Source organism: Pristiophorus japonicus, chromosome 15, assembly GCF_044704955.1.
Source record: "Pristiophorus japonicus isolate sPriJap1 chromosome 15, sPriJap1.hap1, whole genome shotgun sequence".
Lineage (NCBI taxonomy): Eukaryota > Metazoa > Chordata > Chondrichthyes > Pristiophoridae > Pristiophorus > Pristiophorus japonicus.
The window spans coordinates 134473267-134499912 of record NC_091991.1 but is presented as its reverse complement, the minus strand read 5'-3'; the positions used below and the strand labels follow the sequence as shown (position 1 = coordinate 134499912).

The following is a 26646-nucleotide window of genomic DNA, read 5'->3' as shown; positions in this document are numbered from 1 at the left end:
TTCCTACCAAAATGCTGCACTTCACACATCTCTGCATTAAATTGTATCTGCCATGCACTTGCCCATTTCATCAGTCGGTCTATGTCCTCCCGAGGAAAAGGATTTTAAATTTAATATTTTGAAGACAGGGAGCTATTGGACTGAGGTGGTGGATAAGTGTTATTTAGTGCCAAATGGAATATCTTTTTTTCTTATTGTAGATAAACTTCTGTCCCATTTATTTTACTACTTATTGATATATCACAATACTATCACAAGAAAAAGTCAAAGCAGATCAGAGCCTGCACAAGCAACAACAGTAAAGAATCATCTAGTGTAGATTATATATATTTTTAATAGCCCAATATTTGCGGTCCCGATGATGGCGTACACTCAGTTTCCGAACCGCCAGCGTCGTTGGGATCAGTGGGCCTTTACGCAGGCATACGCCTGGAGGCCAGAGACCCGAGCTCTCAGTAGCTTTGGAGCCAGGAGGTAAGTTCGGAAATACTCCGGAGGTATGCCTCTGACCCACAAATTCAGGGTCAATGAGTTTTAAGTGGTATAGTTCATAGAAGCAGCAACATGAAGTGCCATGTACAGTTCAGATGTGAGTGCCTCTGAGTTCCAATGGTGCAGTATCACACGGTGGGCAAGCACTTCCCCGAAAGAAGGGACGGAAGGCTGGAAGGAGAATTGTCCCTAAACCACTCATGTGCCACCTAGTGGCTAGTCTAGACCAACATTGCCAGAAATTTGGGAGCAAGTCAAACCACCCAGCCACCATTGCAGTTGCAGTTTAAATCATGTCAACTATATTACTCTATTTAAAATGGATGCCAACATCTTTTATGCTGGAATGTGGGAAACACAGAGAAGAAGGCCCAGTCCAACACACGCAACCTCATTCATTGTAACTATTAGGAGAATCAAGCAAGTTTTTCCAGTTGTGTCAGTTTAAAGAAAAACTTGTGTGGAATGATTTTGATCTGCAATACTCACCTACCTATAATAATTCAGTTTCAAGCATAGCTATTTTAGGCAAACTAGCCTTGCATTAATCATGATTCAACATTACTGTTGCTCATTAAAACAAAACACCGTTAAAGTACTACTGCTAGTAGTTAAAGCTTTTTTAATATCTTAATTTCAACAAATATGTATTGACTGCAAGTCATCGTAATAATTCTAGGTTACTATGTTTTATAATTAAGACAGAAGGAACAAATGGAGGAGGCGGAGAAGACACTTCTCTTTCATTTGCACAGAAAAATGTGGTGCCTTGTTTGGTGCACTTTTATTAAATCTGATTTTATTTAAAATATGAATTTAAATATTGACAAAATGTTAAGCAAATATTAATGACCAGTTACAAAATCCAAAGGATTGATCACGAGTGATCTAACGAGTGATTAATAGAGGAGGAGACGCCATGAACGAGATGTTCAACGGTGGCGGATGCGAATGCAAAAGACATGGGGGCCAAGTTTCGGCCTGAGTTGCTCCTGTTTTTTTGCAGCAACTGGTTTAGAATAGTCAGTTAGAACAGTTTCACTTTGGAACAGAATTTTTTTTTCAAAAGGGGATGTGTCCGGCCACTTACGCCTGTTTTCAAAGTTTAGGCAGTGAAAACTTACTCCAAACTAACTTAGAATGGAGTAAGTGAAGATTTTTGTACGTTCGAAAAAACCTTGTCTACACTTTAGAAAATCAGGCGTAGGTTACAAATTAGGCGTAGGGAACGAGGTGGGGGGGAGGGGGGGGGGAAGGGAAGTCATTAAATTCTACAATCAATCCTTAGTCATACTTATACAAATATTATACAAATAAATCCAACCTGAATAAAAATTTATAAGCAAAGAAAAGATTAAATAATCCATGTTCCTACCTGTGTGAAACAGCGGGCTGCTGTGCTTCAGGCAGGCCTTTCATGTTGGAGACAGGCAGGGGTGGCGTCAGTGTCTCGATGGCAGCCCCAACAGCGACAGCAAACAGCCTTTGAGCTGAGCTGCGGTGCTTCAGGCAGGCCTTCATTCTGTTAGTGGCTGGCCAGCAGCCGAGGAAGCAACACGCACACAGCTTTCCAAGGGGGTTGAGGCCATTCGGCCATGCGATAGGGGCGGCGTCAGTGGCTGGCCGGCAGCCGAAGAATCAACGTGCAACCAGCTTTCCAAGGGGGTTGAGGCCATTCGGTCTCGTCAGTGACTGGACGGCAGGCAAAGACACAGCAATCAAGAACCTTTGAGCTGTGAGGGGAACTGAGGCCATTTGGACAGGGAGAGGCAGCCAAATAGACAGTTTTATACTTACATTTGCATAATGGGTGCTGCATTGTCAACACCACGTATTATGCAATGGTTCTCCATTAATTCACTGCATAGGAGAGAATTGATTAGAGCTTACCACACCAGGAATGTCGTAGCCCGTAGGTTGATGGGCAGGAGACCTTACCCACATCGACAATATCGAGCCAGGCGCTCGTACCTGGAGATGAGCAAGGCTGATTGTGTGAAAAGGCTGCGTTTTCGCAGAGAAGTTGTCACTGAGATCTGTGATATGGTAAGAGCAGATTTGCAGCCCAGAAGCAGAACGCCAACTGCCTTGTCTGTTGCAGTGAAGGTAACAACTGCACTTTCTTTCTATGCCTCGGGATCGTTTCAGGCTACAACTGGAGATGTGTGTGCCATCTCTCAACGTGCAATACATGCCTGCATTTACCAGGTCACGGCTGCACTGTATGCGCGAAGGAATAACTTTATCAATTTCCCAATGACAGCACAAGCGATCCATGAGCAGTACCGAAATAGGAAAGGTTTCCACTCTATCAATGTGCAGCTCGTGTGTGACGACAAGCAGCGCATCATGTCAGTCAATGCGAGATACCCTGGCAGCACCCACGATGCGTTCATCCTACGCGACAGCGTTATATCTGACATGTTTGAGCAGCAGCCAGAAGGGCAGAGCTGGCTACTGGGAGACAAAGGGTACGGCCTGACCACCTGGCTCATGACACCCCTACGCATGACACAGACAGAAGATGACCGTCAATACAACATGGTGCACATTGCGACGCACAGCATCATTGAGAGGACCATTGGCATGTTGAAATAGCGATTCCGATGCCTGGACCATTCTGGAGGACAGTTGCTATACTCTCCTCAGATTGTCAGTCACTTCACTGTTGTGTGCTGCATGCTTCATAACTTAGCCATCATGAGGCAGCAGGAGCTGGTAGTGGAACCCGAAGACCCACGTGAGGGTCCAGTACATGATGTTAGTATTACAGAAGACCAGGATGTGGATGATAACGATGATCAGGAAAGCATGCAAGTGCCTGATGCCGGAGCACGAGGTCGGAGGAGGGCCGTCCATCGTGCCCCTTTAACGATTGCTCGAGCCTTGCGCCAACAGCTCATCCGTGAACGCTTCAACTACTGATGCCTGAGGGCTCGGCGACCACTTTTGCGCATGGACATGTTTATTCTTTGCAGTTGTTCCTACGTTGTGTTGTGTTAATGGAACATGAAACAGTTTTAATGAAAAAATATTTTATTGAAAAGTTAACGTCACTGTAATAAAATATTTGTTGTATCAAACTATACCTTTTAATATGACTCTTGAAGATCACTTAAAAACTTTAAGATCACTTATAAACTTGTAAAATTACAAAACAATTTCAATGTGAAAAATTTTACACTTTAAGATCACTTAACTTCAAGATCACTTTTTAGATGCAAAATTAAATAAGTTACAGAATGTGAGAGCATTTACATTATAAGATCACTTGAAAACTCTGAGATCACTTATGTTGTAAAGTTACAAAACTTACAAAACAGTTTCAATGTGAAAAATCTTACACTCTGGAGAACACTTAAACTTCAGGATCACTTTTTAGGTGCAAAATTAAATAAGATACAAAAAAATATGAGAGCATTTACACTATAAGATCACTTAAAAACCATAAGATCCCTCAAGTTGTAAAGTTACAAAACTTACAAAACAATTTCAATTTGAAAAACGCTACTACAGCTACATCAAGAACAAGAACAAAAGCAGCAAAGAAAGGCTGCAACCATGTCTCATCCATATCTCTGAATTTTCACTTCCTCATGGGGGTGTCATTTGATTGGCCAGGCTGTGTGCCTTTATTGCAGCAGCTACCTCAACCAGGCCCTCCCTGACGGCCTGTGCCGACACTTGCATGCCCTCCCTGACGGCCTGTGCCGTCGATTGCATTCCCTCGGACATTCCCTCCCTAAGTTCCCGTGTCATTATTGCTATTTCTCCCGTCAGGACCGTCACCTCTTCACCTACTGCATTGACGCCACCGATGAATGATCGGGTAAGCTCATTGGTCTCCATACCCAATGCCACAACCTGAGTCGCATCTGTTGCACACTGCATCTCAGGAGAGCGTGTCTCCAATCTCCTTCTCCTCTGCCTGGGTCTGCCTCATGGCACCACTACACTGGGAGGTGCAGGCACGGACGGTGGGACGCTCGGTGTTGCAAGCGGCACCACTACACAGGGAGGTGCGGGCTGGGTCTGTGGGACGCTCTGTGTTCCAGACAGCAGAACTAGAGGGAGAGGCTCGGGCTGGAATGGTAGAACGCTCTGTGTTGCAGACGGCAGTACTCGAGAGAGAGGCTCGGGCTGGGATGGTGGGGCGCTCGGTGTTCCAGACGACAGCACTCGAGTGCGAGCCATGGGCTGGGATGTTGGACGAATGGGTGTAAACTTCTCCATGATATCAGCAGCAGCACTGGGACCCGCAGTGTTGGAATCAAAACCATAGTAGGTGGAACCAGAACCTATGCGAGAGGGAGGCGCAGGCTCGGGCGGTAGTGCACTGACTGTAGAATGCTGCATTATACCAGCAGCACCACTGGGACCCGCAACATCGGAAGCAAAACCATGGAAGGTGGAACCAAGACCTATGCTAGGGGTTAAAACTCTGATGCCCCTTGATGGGGGCTCATAAACATTAATTTGGAAGCTCTCCCCTGCAGACATTTCAGTCATCGCTGCCATCATCCAGTCTGGTTCGTCCGCAGCTGGTTGTACTGGTTCTTGTTCTGTACCCTCAGGATCCTCAGGGTTGGCAGCAGCAGCATCGTCATCATCATTATCATCATCATCATGTTCTGCAAAATACATCAGAACATTCAAATGTTTAACAGCAAGGGAGGGGGCCAGATGGGTGGCATGAGTACTCTCACACATAGCAGGTTAGGCAGCAAGTTGATTTAAAGGGCCACGATGCATTTTCAGGACTTACCCTCTTCCTCGCGTGCTGTACTGATTGTTTTTCTCCATGTACGACTCATCATAGCAGCTATCCTTTGTTCCAAGGGCGTTAGTGGATGCAGATTGGGCATGCCTCCTCCTGTCCGAGTTGCCTCCCTTTTGTTGTGGGCCAATTTCTTCTGCATACTGACTTGAAAATATATCGCCATTTCTTCATCGCTGGATCAAAAGCCTTGAACTCCCTACCTAACAGCACTGAGGGACTACTTTCACCTCACAGACTGCAGCAGTTCAAGAAGGCAGCTCATCACCACCTTCTTAAGAGCAGTTATGGGTGGGCAACAATTGTTGGCCTTGCCAGCGACGCCCCCTGTCCAATTTCTCTACTACCTCCTCTTTACTGGCATTGGCAGGATCCTCTTCTTTAGTGAAGACAGATGCAAAGTACTTTTGGGCCCCTTGTTATGTTACCGCTAATCGATTCTCTTTGACCCTTTTATTTTTTATTCAGTTCTCCCTGGTATTTTTTGTATTTAGCTTGATTCGCTACTGAATTATAAACCCAACATTTATCATAAGCTTTCTTTTTCTGTTTAATTTTAATTTCTATATCTTGTCATTTAGCTTTTGATGCCTTTCCTTTCCCATCGTAGGAATGTGTTTAGTCTGTACCCGAACTATCTCCTCTTTGAAGGCTATCTATTGCTCATTTACTGTGTTACTTGCCAATCTTTGATTCAAATGCACCAATTTCTTTTCAACTCACTGAAATTCGCCCTTCTCCAGTTGATCATCTTCACATTTGACTTAATCCTTGTCCTTTTCCATATCTACTCTGAACCTAATGATATTATGATCGGTGTTTCCCAAATGCTCTCCCACTGAAACATGTTCCACTTGCCCCACTTCATTCCCCAGAGCTAGATCCAGCACTGCTTCCTTCCTCGTTGGTCCGGAAACTTACTGATCAAGAAAATTCTCTTGTATACCTCTCAGGAATTCCTCCCCCTCTTTGCCCTTTATACACTGCTTTCCCTGTATATATTATGATAATTGAAGTCCCCCAATATCACTACCGTAAAGTTCTTGCATCTTTCTGCAATTTGCCTGCAAATTTGTTTCTCTTTCTCCTTCCACTATTTGGTGACCGACAGTGTACTCCCAGCAGTGTAACAGCTCCTCCATTGATCCTTAATTCAAACCAAATAGATTCTGTCTTTGAACCCTCAAGTACATCATCACTTTCTCGTGCTGCAGCAGTATCTTTGATCAATATTGCTGCATCTCCATTTTTGTCCTTCTCTATCTGTCCTGAATTCATTGTAGCAGGAATATTAAGTGCCCATTTCTCCCCTTGTTTGAGCCAGGTCTTCATTATTGCCACTATATTGTAATATAATGTTGCTACTTGTGCCAGCAGCTCACCAACCTATTTACCAAGCTCCATGCATTAATACACATGCACTGTACACCCATCTTAGTCTGTCTCACATTTTCCCGCTGTCTGATCCCTTCTGGATCTAAACTATTCTTTATTCTAATGCTGTTTGTCTCTCCCAGTCCTCCGTGTACTTTGTATCTCCTCTCTAATGTTTCATCCTAGTGCCCCTCTCCCTGCCATATTAGTTTAAACCCTCCTCTACAGCACTAGGTAACCTCTCTGTGAGGACATTGATCCCAGCTCTATTGAGGTGCAACCTGTCCATATTTTACAGGTCCCTCCTGCCCAAGAACTGGTCCCAATGCCGCAGGAATCTGAAACCCTCCCTCGTGCACCATTTCTCCAGCCACATATGAACTTGTTTTATCTCACTGCTTCCATACTCACTAACATGTGGCACTGGGAGTAATCCAGAGATGACTGCCTTTAAGATCCTGCCCTTTAACTTCCACCCTAGCTCCTGAAACTTAAATTAGAAAGAAAAAATTGTTCATGGGATGTGGGCGTTGCTGGTGAGGCCGGCCTTTATTGTCTATCCCTAATTGCCTTTGAGAAGATGGTTGGGGGCTGCCTTCTTGAACCATGTAGAGCAGTTAACAGTCAACCACATTTGGTGTGGGTCTGGAGTCACATATAGGCCAGACCAGGTAAGGACGGCAGCTTTCCTTCCCTGAAGGACATTGGTGAACTAAATGGGTTTTTGCGACAATCCGGCAATGTGATGATCACCATTATTGATACTAGTTTTTTTTATTCCAGATTTATTAAATTCCCCATCTGCTGTGGTGGGATTTGAACTCACACCTCTGGATCATTAACCCAGGCCTCTGGATTATTGACATAACATAACCACTATGCTACCGAATCCCCAAACTCTGTAGGACCTTAACCCTTTTCTTAACTATGCCCTCAGCACTGAAAACTGGTTTGAGAGTGCCACACTCCTGGAGGATGCCTGCACTGCCTGCCTCTTACTACCCTGTCAGATGATCACTTACTTACTATTCTCCTGAACTCTCTGTAATTGCAGGATGACCCCTCCTGAAATGTGTGCTCCAGGAAATTCTCATCCTCCCGTATGCCCTGCAATGACTCCAACTGCTCTTCAAGCTCAGAACTCCGAGCTTGAGTTCAAGCAACAGGACGCAGTTTCTGCACATATGGTTATCCAGGTCATATGAAGTGTCCTGGAGTTCTCACATGGCACAGGAATTGCAGGCAACGGATTTCAGCTGTTCCATTATTTTTCTTAAAAGTCTATCTACTTAAATTATGGCCCGTAATTTGTGGTCAGTGGTGAAGCAAAGGCGCTTGCTGCTGACCTCGAAGAAAGCTGCCCACAGAGATCTTGCGATCTCTACGGCGAAAACTTGAGGTTTCTTGATGTGTAATTGATTGTAGCACTGTGAGTAGGGGATTCCTATGGTGATGCTGCAGTGACATCAACAAGCTGTCTAAGCAGCCAATCACATTGAAGAATTCTCACGCCAGCAACCCAGGAAATAAAAAGAAGTGTTTATCCTTGCTGCTTTTAAAAAATGTTAGAGAGTGAAATAAAGATTGGGACTTTCACATGGGGATAATGTAGAAGCTGAATTATCATGAACAAACAAAATATTTTTTTAAAGAAATTGTAATTTTTATCATAATGAAGACATGTCACATTCCACAAATGGGCCAGAACTGTTGTTTAGCAGTCAATATGCTGTTTAACCACCTTAAGTGGAGGAAGTGCATCTGGGAGGGCGCTGAGCTCCTCGAGTCTCGTCGCCGAGAGCAAGCGCAGGCAGCAGAAAGAACGTGCGGCAAACCAGTCCCACCCACCCCTTCCCTCAACGACTATCTGTCCCACCTGTGACAGAGACTGTGGTTCTTGCATTGGACTGTACAGCCACCTAAGAACTCAAGTTAAGAGTGGAAGCAAGCCTTCCTCAATTCCGAGGGATTGCATTTGATGATGAATCCCCCAGTTACACCTATTCCAACAAAGCTTAAAATTTAATGGGATATTTAACAGCAATCTTAGTGTGAAAAGACGCAAGTTTTCATCAGTACCACTGATTTCACTGATTATACTGATTGCCGGCTATGGGAGGTGGGGGGGGGGGGGGGGGGGCTGCACAGCGCAGCCAGTGTCGGAGCAGTGAATGTGTGAATACAACGTCAGGATTTCCGCGTTTAGATGCACATGCACTCAATCTTGAATTTGCGGTCAGTTTCAGAGGGGTAATAATGGCGAACCTGATAGTTTGTTGTCATTACCCACCACAAATTCTGGGTCTGTGTGGATATATATGCCTCTTACCTTATATCGATGGTTTTAATTTAGTATCCCCTTATTTATGTACACCAGATTTTTATTTAATGCAATTCGGATCCCTTTAATGTTGGTATCCTCTTCCTAGTTAATTTTAATATGATCCCCTTAGATCAAATCAATTATTCTGATTATTTATATATAATTACTTATCACTTCCTTCCCCCTCTGCCCCGAATTCCCCCTCTCACCAAATGCCCAATGTTTAACAGCTTCATCCAACTCTCACCAAGCTCTGAGCATAAACCCTGCGCATCACTGGGTAAATCGCGCACCTTATATTAATTGACCTGTTTGACAGTAACTCGGGTTAAGTGAAGCAGTAACCGGTTGGATCAGCTCCAGAAAGCCACCACAAGGCGCCTGCTCCGGGCAGGATGTGCATGCCTGAGTTTGGACTGTGACTGGCCTGTGACCGCCAACACAGAGAGTTCTGGCGAAAGCTCATCCAGCTGAAACTCTCTCTCTCTCTCTCTCCATCCACAGATGCTGCCTGACCTGCCCAGTGTTTCCAGCAATGGTTTGTCTCTCAGAGAGAAGGCGAGAGGTTGGGTTACCAAGCGGTTTCGCGTGTCTACTGTTTTGCTGAAGATCAGAGAGTGGTGTGCAAAGTTTTGTCCAAAGCCAGAAGGTTCCCCTGGATCGCCAATGTCACTTTGTACAGCTGTATATTCGCGGCGGGGGATCTGACCCAGCAGAAACTTTTAAGGAAAGATAAAGCCGACTTTAAGCAAACTAGAAATGTCGCCGCTCTGGCATTCGCTGTTCACAGAAATGTCATCTAGCTGTGGATGAATGCTATGGAAACCGTGTTCCCCGGCACGGCAGCGGGCACGATCCTGCGGAAGGTGGCGTGTGATATGCTGGTGGTGACTTCCGTCGGCATCAATTTCTTTTACAGAGGTAGGTGGCATCAGCCAGCCCCGGGCACCGGCAGCAGTGCCTCATGTATGGGTAGAAGGTGCCCAGCCTGGGAGAGGTTCACGAACACAAGCTGTGTGAAAGTGACTACATGGACATGATCGTTTTCCACCAGACTTTGAACGGGCCATTTAAGCTAAAATTAGATACTAAAGATGTATTATATACTAAAGATGCTTATGTATTTGTATCTGTTAACCGAACCGTCTAAGTTAGCGTTTGTATTGAAAATGTACATGGCCATGGAAAACTTTCTGATAGAAATAGTTCCGCTCAATGTGCTAATGCTCCCTAACTTCCGAACACCGAAATCGCTAAGTAAAACTGTAGCCTCGAAGAATCAGATTAGTGAAAGGGCATGATCCTTCCGGGGCATTATGTCTTTTCCCTTCTTATTCCAAGTACTGTCATAATTTTGGATGAAATCAGCCAGTCAAGCCAATACTTTATCCGATATATATTCACTGCAGCATTGGCGTTTGGGTATAGTGTGGCACCAAGGTGCCCCAGTACAACTGAAGTCAATGGGAATCAGGGGGAAAACTCTTCACTGGCTGGAGTCATACCTAGCACAAAGGAAGATGGTTGTGGTGGTTGGAGGTCAATCAGCCCCAGGACATTGCTGCAGGAGTTCTTCAGGGCAGTGTCCTAGGCCCAACCATCTTCAGCTGCTTCATCAATGACCTTCCTTCCATCATATGGTCAGAAGTGGGGACGTTCGTTGCGCTGATGACTGCACAGTGTTCAGTTCCATTCACAACTCCTCAGATAATGAAGCAGTCCATGCCCGCATGCAGCAAGACCTGGACAACATTCAGACTTGGGCTGATAGGTGGCAAGTAACATTCGCGCCACACAAGTGCCAGGAAATAACTATCTTCAACAAGCAAGAGTCTAACCACCGCCCCATTACATTCAACGGCATTACCATTGCCAAATCCTCCACCATCAACATCCTGGGGGGGTCACCATTGACCAGAAACTTAACTGGACCAGCCACAAACACTGTGGCAACAAGAGCAGGCCAGAAGCTGGGTATTCTGCGATGGGTGTCTCATCTCCTGCCTCCACAAAGTCTTTCCACCATCTACAAGGCACATGTCAGGAGTGTGATGGAATACTTTCCACTTGCCTGGACGAGTGCAGCTCCAACAACACTCAAGAAGCTTGATACCATCCAGGACAAAGCATCCCGCTTGATTGGCAGCCCAACTACCACCTTAAACATTCACTCCCTCCATCACCGATGTACCATGACTGCAGTGTGTACCATCTACAAGATGCACTACAGCAACTCACCAAGGCTTCTTCGGCAGCACCTCCCAAACCCGCAATCTATACCACCTAGAAGGACAAGGGCAGCAGGCACATGGGAGCACCACCACCTCTAAGTCACACACCATCCTGACTTGGAAGTATATCACTGTTCCTTCATCGTTACTGGGTCAAAATCCTGGAACTCCCTCCCTCACAGCACTGTGGGAGTTCCTTCACCACAAGGACTGCAGAGGTTCAAGAAGGCGGATCACCACCTTCAAGGACAATTAGGGATGGGCAATAAATGCTGACCTTGCCATTGATCCCAGGAATGAATTTTTTTTAAATAGTCAGAGGAGAAATGTAAAAGAGCCTCTTACTTATAGATTGTAGTGAAAACCCCTCGCGTTTAGTTTCTAAAAGAACTTCATATTACTCAGCCTTTTGTCACTCAATGAAATAGGAACAGAAAGCTGAGCTTGTAAATCATTTAATTGGCTGTTAATATTATTACCAGAGGTAGAGCTGTAGACACAAATAGACGCAAGCACAAATGGACCCAAAGATCACTATGGTACCTGAGGCAAGAGCCAAGGTTAAGTAATTGGGTGCAGCAGCATACGTTCTTATGTTCTTATGTAACTTAGAACCAGTGGGCAACATTTCCAAAGTGATGTACGAGAACACTAAATTCTGTTTATGGAGTTTGTGGTGTCCCTGCACCGTACTACAAACTCACACGAGGCATGTACTGTAGACACAGTCACTACGTGACCTTAACCTTTATTCTCAGGACCAAGGAGTGGCGACCCTGGGTGGGACCTCCCCTTTTATACCTGGAAACCCAGGTGAGGAGTGTCTCCCACAAGTTCACCCTCTGTGGTCAGGGTGTGCATTTCTAGGGTATAAGTACAGTGTACAGGATTTGCATGAAGGTTACAGTTACATGAAGGTTACCATTGCATGATGGTTACATACATGACATCACCTCCCCCCTTACGTCTTTTTGTGTCAAAGGTTAAGTCTTTCAGGTGGTCGGTGCTCTCTCGTGGAGTGCCGCAGTTGTGGCTCTGGTGGCTGAGCCTCGGCATGTGTCTCTGTCACCTGAGGTGATTCCGGCCTGTCCGGGCTGGCCGCAGGGACTGTGCATGCTGTGGATTGTCCTCGTTGCTCGTCCACTGGCAGTGGTGTGGGTGACATCTCATACTCTTCTTCAGGTTCCTCCGTGTCTATGCTGAACCTTTTCTTTACTTGGTCCAAGTGTTTGCGGCATATCTGCCCATTGTTTAGTCTGACCACTATGACCCGATTCCCTTCTTTGCCAATTACTGTGCCCTCAAGCCACTTGAGTCCCAAAGCATGGTTAAGAACAAATACCGGGTCATCCATTTCTATACACCTCCCCCTTGAGTTTCGATCGTGAAATTCGGTTTGGGACTGGCGCTTGCCCTCGACAATGTCTGCCAGGGCTGGGTGAATGAGGGACAGCCGCGTTTTAAGCGTGCGTTTCATAAGGAGTTCCGCTGGTGGGACTCCCGTGAGTGAGTGCAGGTGGGACCTGTAGGCCAGCAAGAGGCGCGATAGGCAGTACTGAAGGGAGGGTCCTTGGATGCGGAGCATGCCCTGTTTTATGACTTGGACCGCACGTTCCGCCTGGCCATTGGAAGCCGGCTTGAACGGCGCTGTCCAGACGTGTTTGATACCATTGCCCGACGTAAACTCCTGGAATTCATGGTTGGTGAAACACGGGCCATTGTCGCTGACCAGAATGTCCGGCAAGCCGTGGGTCGCGAAAACCGTATGCAGACTCTCCACGGTGATGGATGTCGTGCACGAGTTTAATATGATGCACTCGATCCATTTCGAGTATGCATTGACAACGATCAGGAACATTTTTCCCATGAACGGCCCCGCGTAGTCTACGTGAATACGTGACCATGGCCTGGTGGACCAGGGCCACGGGCTGAGTGGGGTCTCCCTGGGGGCATTGCCCAGCTGGGCACACGTCGTGCACCTGTGAACCCAGTGTTCCAGGTCTGAGTCAATTCCCGGCCACCATACATGTGACCAGGCAATGGCCTTCATTAACACGATGCCAGGGTGCTTGCTGTGGAGTTCCCTGATGAATGCTTCCCTCCCTTTCTGGGGCATGACTACCCGGCTGCCCCATAGCAGGCAGTCAGCTTGGATGGAGAGCTCATCCATCCATCTCTGAAACGGTCTGACCTCCTCGGGGCACGTCCTGTGTGCGGGAACCCAATCCCCAGTCAGGGCGCATTTCTTTATCATGGATAGGAGGGGGTCTCTGTTGGTCCAGAGTTTGATCTGGCGAGCTGTGATGGGGGAGCCTGCGGTGTCAAAAGCCTAAATGGCCATGACCATCTCAGCGCTTTGCTCCGCTGCCCCCTCGGTGGTGGCCAGTGGGAGCCTGCTGAGCGCGTCAGCGCAATTTTCGGTGCCTGGCCGGTGCCGCATGGTGTAGTCATACGCAGCCAGTGTGAGAGCCCATCGCTGTATGTGAGGAGCTGACGCATTGGCATTGACACCCAGGTGAGGAGTGTCTTCCACAAGTTCACCCCCTGTGGTCAGGGTGTGCATTTCTAGGGTATAAGTACAGTGTACAGGAGTTGCATGAAGGTTACAGTTACATGAAGATTACCATTGCATGATGGTTACATACATGACAGAGTTATTCTTTATTCTTGTCCAACTGCAATTTTTTTCGGTATGAGTGCAATTGAAGGGAAACAAGATGTTTTTACAGTCTGGATTGAGAAATTCTTGGACACGTATAAGATAAGAAAAATAAAACCCTGAAGGGTACCCATGGTGCGTTCCAATGCACTCCTGGCTGGCCTACTGCATTCTACCCCACGTAAGCTAGAGGTGATCCAAAGCTCGGCTGCCCATGTCCTAACTCGCACCAACTCCCGATCACCCATCACCCCTGTGCTCGCTGACCTACATTGGCTTCCAATTAAGCAAAGCCTCGATTTCAAAATTCTCATCCTTATTTTTAAATCCTTCCATGGCCTCGCCCCTCCCTATCTCTGTAATCTCCTCCAGCCCCACACCCCCCCTGAGATATCTGCACGCCTCTACTTCTGCCCTCTTGTGCATCCCTGATTATAATCGCTCAACCATTGGTGGCCGTGCCTTCTGTTGCTTCAGCCCTAAAGTCTGGAATTACCTGCCTAAACCACTCCACCTCTCTACCTCTCTTTCCTCCTTTAAGACGCTCCTTAAAACCTACCTCTTTGAACAAGCTTTTGATCACCTGCCCTAATTTCTCCTTATGTGGATCGGTGTCAAATTTGTTGTCTCGTAATAGTCCTGTGAAGCGCCTTTGGACATTTCACTACGTTAAAGGTGCTATATAAATACAAGTTGTTGTTGTTTTGTTGCAATGTAGTTTGGCTGCGGCCAGTAAAGCCAGTACTTAAATAAAATCTGAGTACAAGGCCAAAGTGGAGTTCAAAAACTGATGTTACTTTAGTTCAATTTGGATATCAAATAAATTTTAGCTTCACTCATCATTTTCTTACTTGCCACTTTACTAATTGACTTTCCTTTTCCTCTTTCCTGAGGCCTCCTCATTCCACATGCCATTGCCACCATGTGGGACAATAGGCACGTGACCTGTTTCTGCCCAACTACCAATACCAATTATAATTTTGCAACTATAACTGGAGTGACTGGCCAATTTCTGTTTCCGCTCCCTCCTTGCAGGGAGCATCTGTCTATGGAGTCACAGCTGAGATTAGGAATTCCCTGTGTGGTGAATCAAAAATGGAATACATTTCAATTCATTCTGAAACATATTGCACTGCAGTATAATAACACTGTCAAACACTGCAAGATTAGTTTCTGTCTTATTTATTGTTTCAAATTTATTCTTCAGTCTTCGCATTAACATTTCATCAGAAGCAATCTCCTGTGACTGTTTCCCACTGTCTCACCCGGTTTTAAAGTGAGAAATGGTTCAATAAACACCACACAAATGTGCGCTATGAGTGGCTGGTTGCAACAATCAGGAAATTGCGGGTGCATTGCCCATGATTTTGCCTCTTTTCATTTTAACACTGTCCATTCATAAAATCACCCCTTTTGAGTTGAATGTGACTCGGAATTAAGGAATCAGAGCAGGCATAGTCATTTTCAAAAAGAACTGTCACTAATCCAAATCTATTGGTGAAATCAGAAAATGGATTCACTACAGATATAAACTGCCATTTATTAATTCATATATCAACCTGTGTTTTATTTTTAGGCTGCTGTGATATATGGGCCTATGGTACAGGTATGTTTTTGTTGCAACCAAAGACTTTGATATTCATTTTTCATTTTTCTCCTAATTTATGTCTCCTCACAGATAACCAACTATAGCCTGGTACCTGTATTCTTCAGGATGGCCTATTTTGGCTGCTGTGGTTTAGTGTGGTTCATTTTCATCTCCCATTTACAGCAGCATGGAGATGGCACTGCAGGATATAAATCTGAAATATTTAATATAGAGGAGAACCCACAATCTAAGGATAGATAGGATAATTTTTAAAAACTTTTTTCCGAAATAAATGAGCTGATATTCTGCCTCACACCAATGTCAATGCCAATCGATTACCATGTGTAAACTAGCAGTTTAGGTGTAATAATACATTTGGGTGTTAGTTACACTAGTTTACAAGTTCCAACAAGTATTTAACAGGGAATTAAGGGCTTTACACTGATGGACTAAAACTGCAGCTAACCAAGTGCCGATCTAATTAGCTTAGCCATGCTGGAATTTCTGAATAGTTATGTAGCATATTCATTTTGTAATCAAAAGTCAACTTAGGCCATGCTGGTGGAGTAAAAGATTCCTGACAAGAGAGCAAATATTTGCACTAATCACAGCAGCCATTATTATTTCAAATAAGGAACAGGATGAAAGGGATAAAGGAAGATGACAGGAGGAATCCTTTGAGAGAAGATCTATGGTACCAAATATCTAGACTTAAGAGTGGAGCAGTGTATACAAAGGTTTAAGCTTCCTGTGGTGCGTCTGTTGGAGGAATGTGCACTGGTGCAAAATTTTCAGAGTTCATCAGTGATTCCAATTGCTGTAGCTGCAGTTGCAGTTATAGAAACATAGAAACATAGAAAATAGGTGCAGGAATAGGCCATTCGGCCCTTCAAGCCTGCACCACCATTCAATAAGATTATGACTGATCATTCCCTCAGTACCCCTTTCCTGCTTTCTCTCCATACCCCTTGATCCTCTTAGCCGTAAGGGCCATATCTAACTCCCTCTTGAATATATCCAATGAACTGGCATCAACAACTCTCTGCAGTAGGGAATTCCACAGGTTAACAACTCTCCGAGTGAAGAAGTTTCTCCTCATCTTAGTCCTAAATGGCCTACCCCGTATCCTAAGACTGTGTCCCCTGGTTCTAGACTTCCCCAACATCGGGAACATTCTACTTGCATCTAACCTGTCCAGTCCCGTCAAAATCTTATATGTTTTTATGAGATGCTCTCGCATCCTTCTAAACTCCAATGTATAAAGGCCCAGTTGACCCAGTCTCTATGTCAGTCCTGCCATCACGGGAGTCAGTCTGGTGAACCTTCGCTGCACACCCTCAATAGCAAGAACATCCTTCCTTAGATTAGGAGACCAAAACTGAACACAATATTCCAGATGAGGCCTCACCAAGGCCCTGCAGTAAGACCTCCCTGCTCCTATACTCAAATCCCCTCGCTATGAAGGCTAATATACCATTTGCCTTCTTCACTGCCTGCTGTACCTGTATGCCAACTTTCAATGACTGATGAACCATGACACCCAGGTCTCGTTGCACCTCCCCTTTTCCTAATCTGCTGCCATTCAGATAATATTCTGTCTTCGTGTTTTTGCCCTCAAAGTGGATAACCTCATATTTATCCACATTATACTGCATCTGCCATGCATTTGGCCACTCATCTAACCTGTCCAAGGCACCCTGCAGCCTCCTAGCATCCCCCTCACAGCTCACACCACCACCCAGTTTAGTGTCATCTGCAAACTTGGAGATATTACATTCAATTCCTTCATCCAAATCATTGATGTATATTATAAAGAGCTGGGGTCCCAGCACTGAGCCCTGTGGCCCTCCAGTAGTCACTGCATGCCATTTTGAAAAGGACCCATTTATCCCGACTCTCTGCTTCCTGCCTGCCAACCAGTTCTCTATCCACGTCAGTATATTACCCCCAATACCATGTGCTTTAATTTTGCACACCAATCTCTTGTGTGGGACCTTGTCAAAAGCCTTTTGAAAGTCCAAATACACCACATCCACTGGTTCTCCCTTGTCCACTCGACTCGTTACATCCTCAAAAAATTCCAGAAGATTTGTCAAACATGATTTCCCTTTCATAAATCCATGCTGACTTGGACCGATCCTGTCACTGCTTTCCAAATGCGCTGCTATTTCATCCTTAATTGGTTCCAACATTTTCCCCACTACTGCTGTCAGGCTAACTGGTCTATAATTACCCGCTTTCTCTCTCCCTCCCTTTTTAAAAAGTGGTGTTACATTAGCTACCCTCCAGTCCATAGGAACTGATCCAGAGTCGATAGACTGTTGGAAAATGATCACCAATGCATCCACTATTTCTAGGGCCACTTCCTTAAATACTCTGGGATGCAGACTATCAGGCCCCGGGGATTTATCGGCCTTCAATTCCATCAATTTCCCGAACACAATTTCCCGCCTAATAAGGATATCCTTCAGTTCCTCATTCTCACTAGACACTTGGTCCCCTAGTACTTCCAGAAGGTTATTTGTGTCTTCTTTCGTGAAGACGGAACCAAAGTATTTGTTCAATTGGTCTGCCATTTCTTTGTTCCCCATTACAAATGACATCAGCTGATAACCTTCAGGCTACAGTCTTATTCCAAATCTTATTCTAAATATTAGAAGGAGATTTCTGAGGATTAAATAGGGTATCACATCCACTGTTATTCAAGAGGTAATGGATAGGAACATAGGAACAGGAGTAGGCCATTCAACCCCTTGAGCCTGTTACATCATTCAATGGGATCATGGCTGATCTGCAACCTAACTCCATATACCCACCTTTTGCCCATATCCCTTAATACCTTTGGTTATCAAAAAGCTATCAATCTTAGATTTAAAATTAACAATTGATCTAGCATCAATTGCCATTTGTGGAAGAGAGTTCCAAACTTGTGTGTAGAAGTGTTTCCTAATTTCACTACTGAAAGGTCTGGCTCTAATTTTTGGATTATGCCCCCTCGTCCTAGAATTCACAATCAGCGAAAATAGTTTCTCTCTATCTATCATATCTGTTCCCCTTAATATCCTGAAAACTTCGATCAGATCACCCCTTAATCTTCTAAATTCTAGGGAATACAACCTTAATTTGTGTAATCTCTCCTCGTAACTTAACCCTTGAAGTCTGGGTATCTTTCTGGTAAACCTAGGTCAATATACCCTTCCTCAGGTGTGGTGCCCAAAACTGCTCACAGTACTCCAGGTGTGGTCTAACCAGGGTTTTGTATTGCTGCACCATATCATCTACCCCTTGTACTCTAGTCCTCCGGATATAAAGGTCAGCATTCCATTAGCCTTTTTGATTATTTTCTGTCCTTGTTCATGACATTTTAATGATCTATGTGCCTGAAACCCCAAAAGTCTCTTTGGGCATTCACTGTTTTTAGATTTTCAACATTTAGAAAGTACCTGTTCTATCGTTTTTAGGTCCAAAGTGGATGACCTCACATTTGCTTAAATTGAAATCCATTTGCTACAGTTTTGTCCATTCACTTAATCTATCAATATCCCTTTTTAATTTTATGCTTTCATCTATACTGCTTACAATGCCGCCTATCTTTGTGTCATTGGCAAACTTGGATATATGATTTTCTATGCCATCATCTAAGTTGCTAATAAATATTGTGAATAGTTGAGCCGCCAGCACAAATCCCTGCGGGACACCACTGGTCACATCCTGCCAATTTGAGTACCTGCCCACTATCCTTACTCTTTGTCCCCTCAATTCCGTGGGCTTGTGCTTTCCGGAAGTCCATATAAATAACATCCATAGACATTCCCCTGTCCACTACTTCAGTCACCTCTTCAAAAAATTATATCAAGTTTGTCAGGCATAACCTACCTTTCATAAATCCATTCTGGCTCTCTCTTATCAACTGAAAGTTTTGAGGTGTTCAGTCATCCTATCTTTAATTATAGACTCTAGCAATTTCCCGACAACAGATGTTCGGCTAACTGGTCTATAATTCCCTGGTTTCCCTCTCTCGCCATTCTTAAATAGCAGAGTGACATGCAGAATTTTCCAATCTAAAGGGATGGTTCCTGAATCTAGAGAACTTTGGAAGATTATAGTTAGGACATCTGCAATGTGCTCACCTACTTCCTTTAATACTCTGGGATGGAAACCATCTGGCCCTGGGGATTTGTCATTCTTTAGTGCCATTATTTTCTTCATTACTGTTGCACTGTTCCAGAAGGATGAAAGCCTAATCCATTTCTGCAAATATGCAAAGAGTCAGAGAGAGACAGCAACACATTTGTGCCATTGCCAGCCTGAATGTTGATGCGTTCATAATAACGGATGAAACTGAGTACTGTCTGTAATGAGCAAGTGTGACCTTAGCTCCTTTTAATAAGATTCCAGCGTGCAGGTACCTCGTAGGTGGCCTGCTTATATACCGTGCTCCCAAGGGATGCTGGGATCCCTTGGGACTCCAACAGGTAGGCCCTCTGGTGGTAGTGAAAAACAAGTTGCAAGGGGTTAAATACATAACATCACTCCCCCATAAGGTCAATAGTACACTTATTTACAAAGTGAGACGATCTGGAAGCTTTGCGCTCCCTTGTCGATCGTCTCAGTACAAATGCGTGTAATTCAAAGGTTGAGGGTGAGTTGGTTAGTTCTTCACTGGGCTGCTGGGCAACCGGCCTTGCCGGGCTGCTGGGGATGGTGAGTTCGGCTTCGTGGTCAACCATGATGTCAGTTGCCACATGTGTGTGTGTTGGAGGGTCAAAGTTGGTGGTGTCTTCTTCGGGTTGGTCGTAGCTATTGGTGAACCGCAATTTGATTTGGTCCAATGCAGGGAGACAGAGGGAAACAAAAAGGAGGCAAAAGCAAAAGACAGAAAGGAGATGAGGAAAAGTGGAGGGCAGAGAAACCCAAGGCAAAGAACAAAAAGGGCCACTGTACAGCAAAATTCTAAAAGGACAAAGGGTGTTAAAAGAACAAGCCTGAAGGCTTTGTGTCTTAATGCAAGGAGTATCCGCAATAAAGTGGATGAATTAACTGTGTAAATAGATGTTAACAAATATGATGTGATTGGGATTACGGAGACGTGGCTCCAGGATGATCAGGGCTGGGAACTCAACATCCAGGGGTATTCAACATTCAGGAAAGATAGAATAAAAGGAAAAGGAGGTGGGGTAGCATTGCTGGTTAAGGAGCAAATTAAGGCAATAGTTCGGAAGGACATTAGCTTGGATGATGTGGAATCTATATAGGTAGAGCTGCAGAATACCAAAGGACAAAAAAAGTTAGTGGGAGTTGTGTACAGAGCTCCAAACAGTAGTAGTGATGTTGGGGAGGGCATCAAACATGAAATTAGGGGTGCGTGCAATAAAGGTGCAGCAGTTATAATGGGTGACTTTAATATGCAAATAGATTGGGTTAACCAAACTGGAAGCAATACGGTAGAGGAGGATTTCCTGGAGTGCATAAGGGATGGTTTTTTAGACCAATATGTCGAGGAACCAACTAGGGGGGAGGCCATCTTAGACTGGGTGTTGTGTAATGAGAGAGGATTAATTAGCAATCTCGTTGTGCGAGGCCCCTTGGGGAAGAGTGACCATAATATGGTGGAATTCTGCATTAGGATGGAGAATGAAACAGTTAATTCAGAGACCATGGTCCAGAACTTAAAGAAGGGTAACTTTGAAGGTATGAGGCGTGAATTGGCTAGGATAGATTGGCGAATGATACTGAAGGGGTTGACTGTGGATGGGCAATGGCAGACATTTAGAGACCGCATGGATGAACTACAACAATTGTACATTCCTGTCTGTCGTAAAAATAAAAAAGGGAAGGTGGCTCAACCGTGGCTATCAAGGGAAATCAGGGATAGCATTAAAGCCAAGGAAGTGGCATACAAATTGGCCAGAAATAGCAGAGAACCCGGGGACTGGGAGAAATTTAGAACTCAGCAGAGGAGGACAAAGGGTTTGATTAGGGCAGGGAAAATGGAGTACGAGAAGAAGCTTGCAGGGAACATTAAGACGGATTGCAAAAGTTTCTATAGATATGTAAAGAGAAAAAGGCTAGTAAAGACAAACGTAGGTCCCCTGCAGTCAGAATCAGGGGAAGTCATAACGGGGAACAAAGAAATGGCGGACCAATTGAACAAGTACTTTGGTTCGGTATTCACTGAGGAGGACACAAACAACCTTCCGGATATAAAAGGGGTCGGAGGGTCTAGTAAGGAGGAGGAACTGAGGGAAATCCTTATTAGTCGGGAAATTGTGTTGGGGAAATTGATGGGATTGAAGGCCGATAAATCCCCAGGGCCTGATGGACTGCATCCCAGAGTACTTAAGGAGGTGGCCTTGGAAATAGTGGATGCATTGACAGTCATTTTCCAACATTCCATTGACTCTGGATCAGTTCCTATGGAGTGGAGGGTAGCCAATGTAACCCCACTTTTTAAAAAAGGAGGGAGAGAGAAAACAGGGAATTACAGACCGGTCAGCCTGACATCGGTAGTGGGTAAAATGATGGAATCAATTATTAAGGATGTCATCGCAGTGCATTTGGAAAGAGGTAATATGATAGGTCCAAGTCAGCATGGATTTGTGAAAGGGAAATCATGCTTGAAAAATCTTCTGGAATTTTTTGAGGATGTTTCCAGTAGAGTGGACAAGGGAGAACCAGTCGATGTGGTATATTTGGACTTTCAGAAGGCTTTCGACAAGGTCCCACACAAGAGATTAATGTGCAAAGTTAAAGCACATGGGATTGGGGGTAGTGTGCTGACATGGATTGAGAACTGGTTGTCAGACAGGAAGCAAAGAGTAGGAGTAAATGGGGACTTTTCAGAATGGCAGGCAGTGACTAGTGGGGTATCGCAAGGTTCTGTGCTGGGGCCCCAGCTGTTTACACTGTACATTAATGATTTAGACGAGGGGATTAAATGTAGTATCTCCAAATTTGCGGATGACACTAAGTTGGGTGGCAGTGTGAGCTGCAAGGAGGATTCTATGAGGCTGCAGAGCGACTTGGATAGGTTAGGTGAGTGGGCAAATGCATGGCAGATGAAGTATAATGTGGATAAATGTGAGGTTATCCACTTTGGTGGTAAAAACAGAGAGACAGACTATTATCTGAATGGTGACAGATTAGGAAAAGGAGAGGTGCAACGAGACCTGGGTGTCATGGTACATCAGTCATTGAAGGTTGGCATGCAGGTACAGCAGGCGGTTAAGAAAGCAAATGGCATGTTGGCCTTCATAGCGAGGGGATTTGAGTACAGGGGCAGGGAGGTGTTGCTACAATTGTACAGGGCCTTGGTGAGGCCACACCTGGAGTATTGTGTACAGTTTTGGTCTCCTAACCTGAGGAAGAACATTCTTGCTATTGAGGGAGTGCAGCAAAGGTTCACCAGACTGATTCCCGGGATGGCGGGACTGACCTATCAAGAAAGACTGGATCAACTGGGCTTGTATTCACTGGAGTTCAGAAGAATGAGAGGGGACCTCATAGAAACGTTTAAAATTCTGACGGGGTTAGACAGGTTAGATGCAGGAAGAATGTTCCCAATGTTGGGGAAGTCCAGAACCAGGGGACACAGTCTAAGGATAAGAGGGAAGCCATTTAGGACTGAGATGAGGAGGAATTTCTTCACCCAGAGAGTGGTGAACCTGTGGAATTCTCTACCACAGAAAGTTGTTGAGGCCAATTCACTAAATATATTCAAAAAGGAGTTAGATGAAGTCCTTACTACTAGGGGAATCAAGGGGTATGGTGAGAAAGCAGGAATGGGGTACTGAAGTTGCATGTTCAGCCATGAACTCATTGAATGGCGGTGCAGGCTAGAAGGGCCGAATGGCCTACTCCTGCACCTATTTTCTATGTTTCTATGTTTCTATGTCCAACTGTTTTCTGCACGTTAGTCCATTGGCCAATTTGACCTGAAACACCCTACTCCCCTCTTTGGCTCTGACCGTGCCAGCGGGCCATTTGGGACCATGTCCATAACTGAGTACAAACACAGGGTCCTTGACCTCATTATCCCGTGACAAATTTGCACAGTCATGGTACACACTTTGTTGATGCCGCCTGCCCTCCATGTGATCATGGAGATCAGGGTGGATAAGAAAGAGCCTTGCTTTAAGCGCCCTTTTCATGAGCAGCTCGGCTGGGGGAACCCCGGTGAGTGAGTGGGGTCTGGTGTGGTAGCTGAGCAGCACTCGGGATAATCGGGTCTGCAGGGAGCCTTCCGACACGTGTTTCAAGCTTTGCTTGATGGTCTGAACTGCCCGTTCTGCCAGGCCGTTGGATGCGGGTTTGAACGGGGCAGTTGTGACGTGCTTGATCCCATTGCGGATCATGAATTTCTTGAATTCAGCACTGGTGAAACACAGCCCATTGTCGCTGACTAGGACATCAGGCAGGCCATGCGAGGCAAACATGACTCGTAGGCTTTCAATAGTGGCCGTGGACGTGCTTACAGACATTATTGCACGTTCTATCTATTTTGAGTAAGCATCCATGACAATCAAGAACATTTTGCCTAGAAATGGACCTGCATAGTCCACGTGGTTCCTCAACCACAGTTTGGAGGGCCACGACCACAAACTTAGCGGTGCCTTTCTGGGTGCATTGCTCAGCTGAGAGCAAGTGTTGCACTGATGCACGCATGACTCTGAATCTGAATTGATGCCAGACTACCACACATGGGATCTAACTATGGCTTTCATCATTACAATGCCTGGGTGGGTGCTGTGCAGTTCACAAATGAACGTATCTCTGCCTTTCTTGAGCAAGACCACGCGATTGCCCCACAACAGGCAGTCCACATGGAGGGAGATTTCGTCTTTGCGCCTGTGGAACGGCTTAATTGCCTCCTGCATCTCCGCTGGGACACTGGACCAGCTCCCATGGAGGACAGTTTTTTTTACCAAGGACAGTAAAGGATCCTGGCTGGTCCAGATCTTGATCTGGTGGGCCGTAATGCAGGACTTTTCATTTTCGAATGCATCCATGACCATGAGCAAGTCCGCAGGCTGTGCCATTTCCACTCCGGTGGTGGGCAATGGTAGCCGACTGAGAGCATCTGCGCAATTCTCTGTGCCCAGTCTGTAGCGGATTACATAGTTGTATGCCGACAGTGTGAGCGCCCAACTTTGGATGCGGGCAGAGGCATTGGTGTTAATCCTTTTGCTCTCAGAGAACAGCGATATGGACGGCTTGTGGTCAGTTTCAAGCTCAAACTTGAGGCCAAATAACTACTGGTGCATTTTCTTTACCCCGTAAACGCATGCCAGAGCCTCTTTTTCAATCATGCTGTCGGCCCTTTCGGCCTTGGGCAAACTCCTGGACACATAAGCGACCGGTTACAAAATCCTCGATTCGTTAGCCTGTTGTAACACACACCCGACCCCATATGACGATGCATCGCAAGCTAGCACTAATCGTTTACAAGGGTTATACAAGACAAGCAGTTTGTTTGAACACAACAGATTTCTGGCTTTCTTAAAGGCAGCCTCTTGTGAATTCCCCCATACCCAGTTGTCTCCCTTGCGCAGTAGCGTATGTAGGGGTTCTAGCAGGGTGCTTAATCCAGGTAGGAAATTACCGAAATAGTTAAGGAGTCCCAGGAATGACCTCAGCTCTGTCATGTTCTGTGGTCTTGGCACATTCTTGATGGCCTCCGTCTTGGCATCAGTGGGTCTGATGCCGTCTGCCGTGATTCTTCTTCCCAAGAACTTGACCGCCTGCGCCAGGAAAACACACTTCGAGCATTTCAACATGAGTCCCACGCGATCCAATCGACTAAGAACCTCTTCAAGATTCTTCAAGTGCTCAATGGTGTCCCAACTTGTAACCAGTATGTCGTCCTGGAAAACCACGGTGCGAGGAACCGACTTTAGCAGGCTCTCTGTGTTCCATTGGAAGACTGCCGCGGCTGACCGATTCCCAAACGGGCATCTGTTATAGATGAACAGACCTTTGTGCATATTGATGCAGGTGAGGCCTTTCGAAGACTCCTCCAGCTCCTGCATCATGTAGGCCGAGGTCAGGTCCAGCTTGGTGAACGTCTTTCCTCCAGCCAGGGTCACAAATAGGTCATCTGCCTTGGGTAGCAGGTACTGGTCCTGTAGAGAAAAATGATTAATCGTTACTTTATAGTCCCCACAAATTCTGACTGTGCTGTCCTCTTTAAGTACCGGGACAATCGGACTGGCCCACTCATTGAATTCCACCGGCGCAGTGATGCCTTCTTGCTGCAGCCTGTCCAGCTCAATTTCCACTTTCTCATGCATTATATACGGTATTGCCCGTGCCTTGTGGTGGATGGGTCATGTACCGGGAACCAAATGGATCTTCACTTTCGCCTTCGAGAAGCTTTCAATGCCTGGCTCAAACAACAATGGGAACCTGCTCAGAACCTGGGCACATAAGGCATCGTCGACGGACGAAAGCGCTCGGATGTCGTCCCAGTTGCAGTGGATTTTTCCCAGCCAGCTTCTGCCTAACAATGTGGGGCCATCCCCTGGCACAATCCATAGCAGGAGTTCGTGTTGCTCCATCATAGGAGACTTTGACTTCTGCACTGCCAATTATAGGGATCAGTTCCTTGGTGTAAGTCCTTAGTTTGGTGTGAGTGGGGCTGAGCTTGGGCCTGTGTGCCTTGTTGCCCCACAGCCTGTCGAAGGCCTTTTTACTCATTATGGACTGACTCTCACCAGTGTCCAGTTCCATAGATACTGGAATTCTGTTCAGTTCAACTTTCAACATTATTGGTGGACATGTCATGGTGAATGTGTGTACCCTGTACACTTCTGCCTCCTCGGTACGAGACTCCAATTCAGCCTAATCCACAGTGGATCAATCTTCCTCTGCAACATGATGGTTTGCAGGGTTTGCAGGGTTCGCAGCTCACCTGCACATTTGCTGGAGGTGTCCCACTGTTCTGCAACCGGTTGCACGCATAGTGCTTGAAGCGGCATTGATGGGGCCGATGATCACCTCCACAACGCCAACAAGGTGTTAACTGCCTCGCATTAATGATTGATGGCGGACTCTGGGTTATCTGAGGTCGTGCAGCAGCAGCCGGCGTGTACATTCTACCATGTATATTCATGCTCAACAACGACATTACTTTGTGCACAGTACTGGCCGAAACTTACTTTGCAAAATCTGCTTGGTGTTGTCGCTGGTGGACATAAATGCCTG

At 45.6% G+C, this 26646-nt stretch overlaps 1 protein-coding gene across 1 annotated transcript; it reads left to right on the top strand.

Annotated features, from left to right (window-relative positions):
- The first annotated feature begins 3192 nt into the window (after nt 1-3192).
- On the top strand, nt 3193-15705 carry LOC139281604 (mpv17-like protein). The gene is given in 5 exon segments (XM_070901754.1): nt 3193-3331; nt 9576-9884; nt 13885-13961; nt 15433-15462; nt 15535-15705. Coding segments are annotated over 5 exon segments (726 nt in total).
- Nucleotides 15706-26646: the final 10941 nt, after the last annotated feature.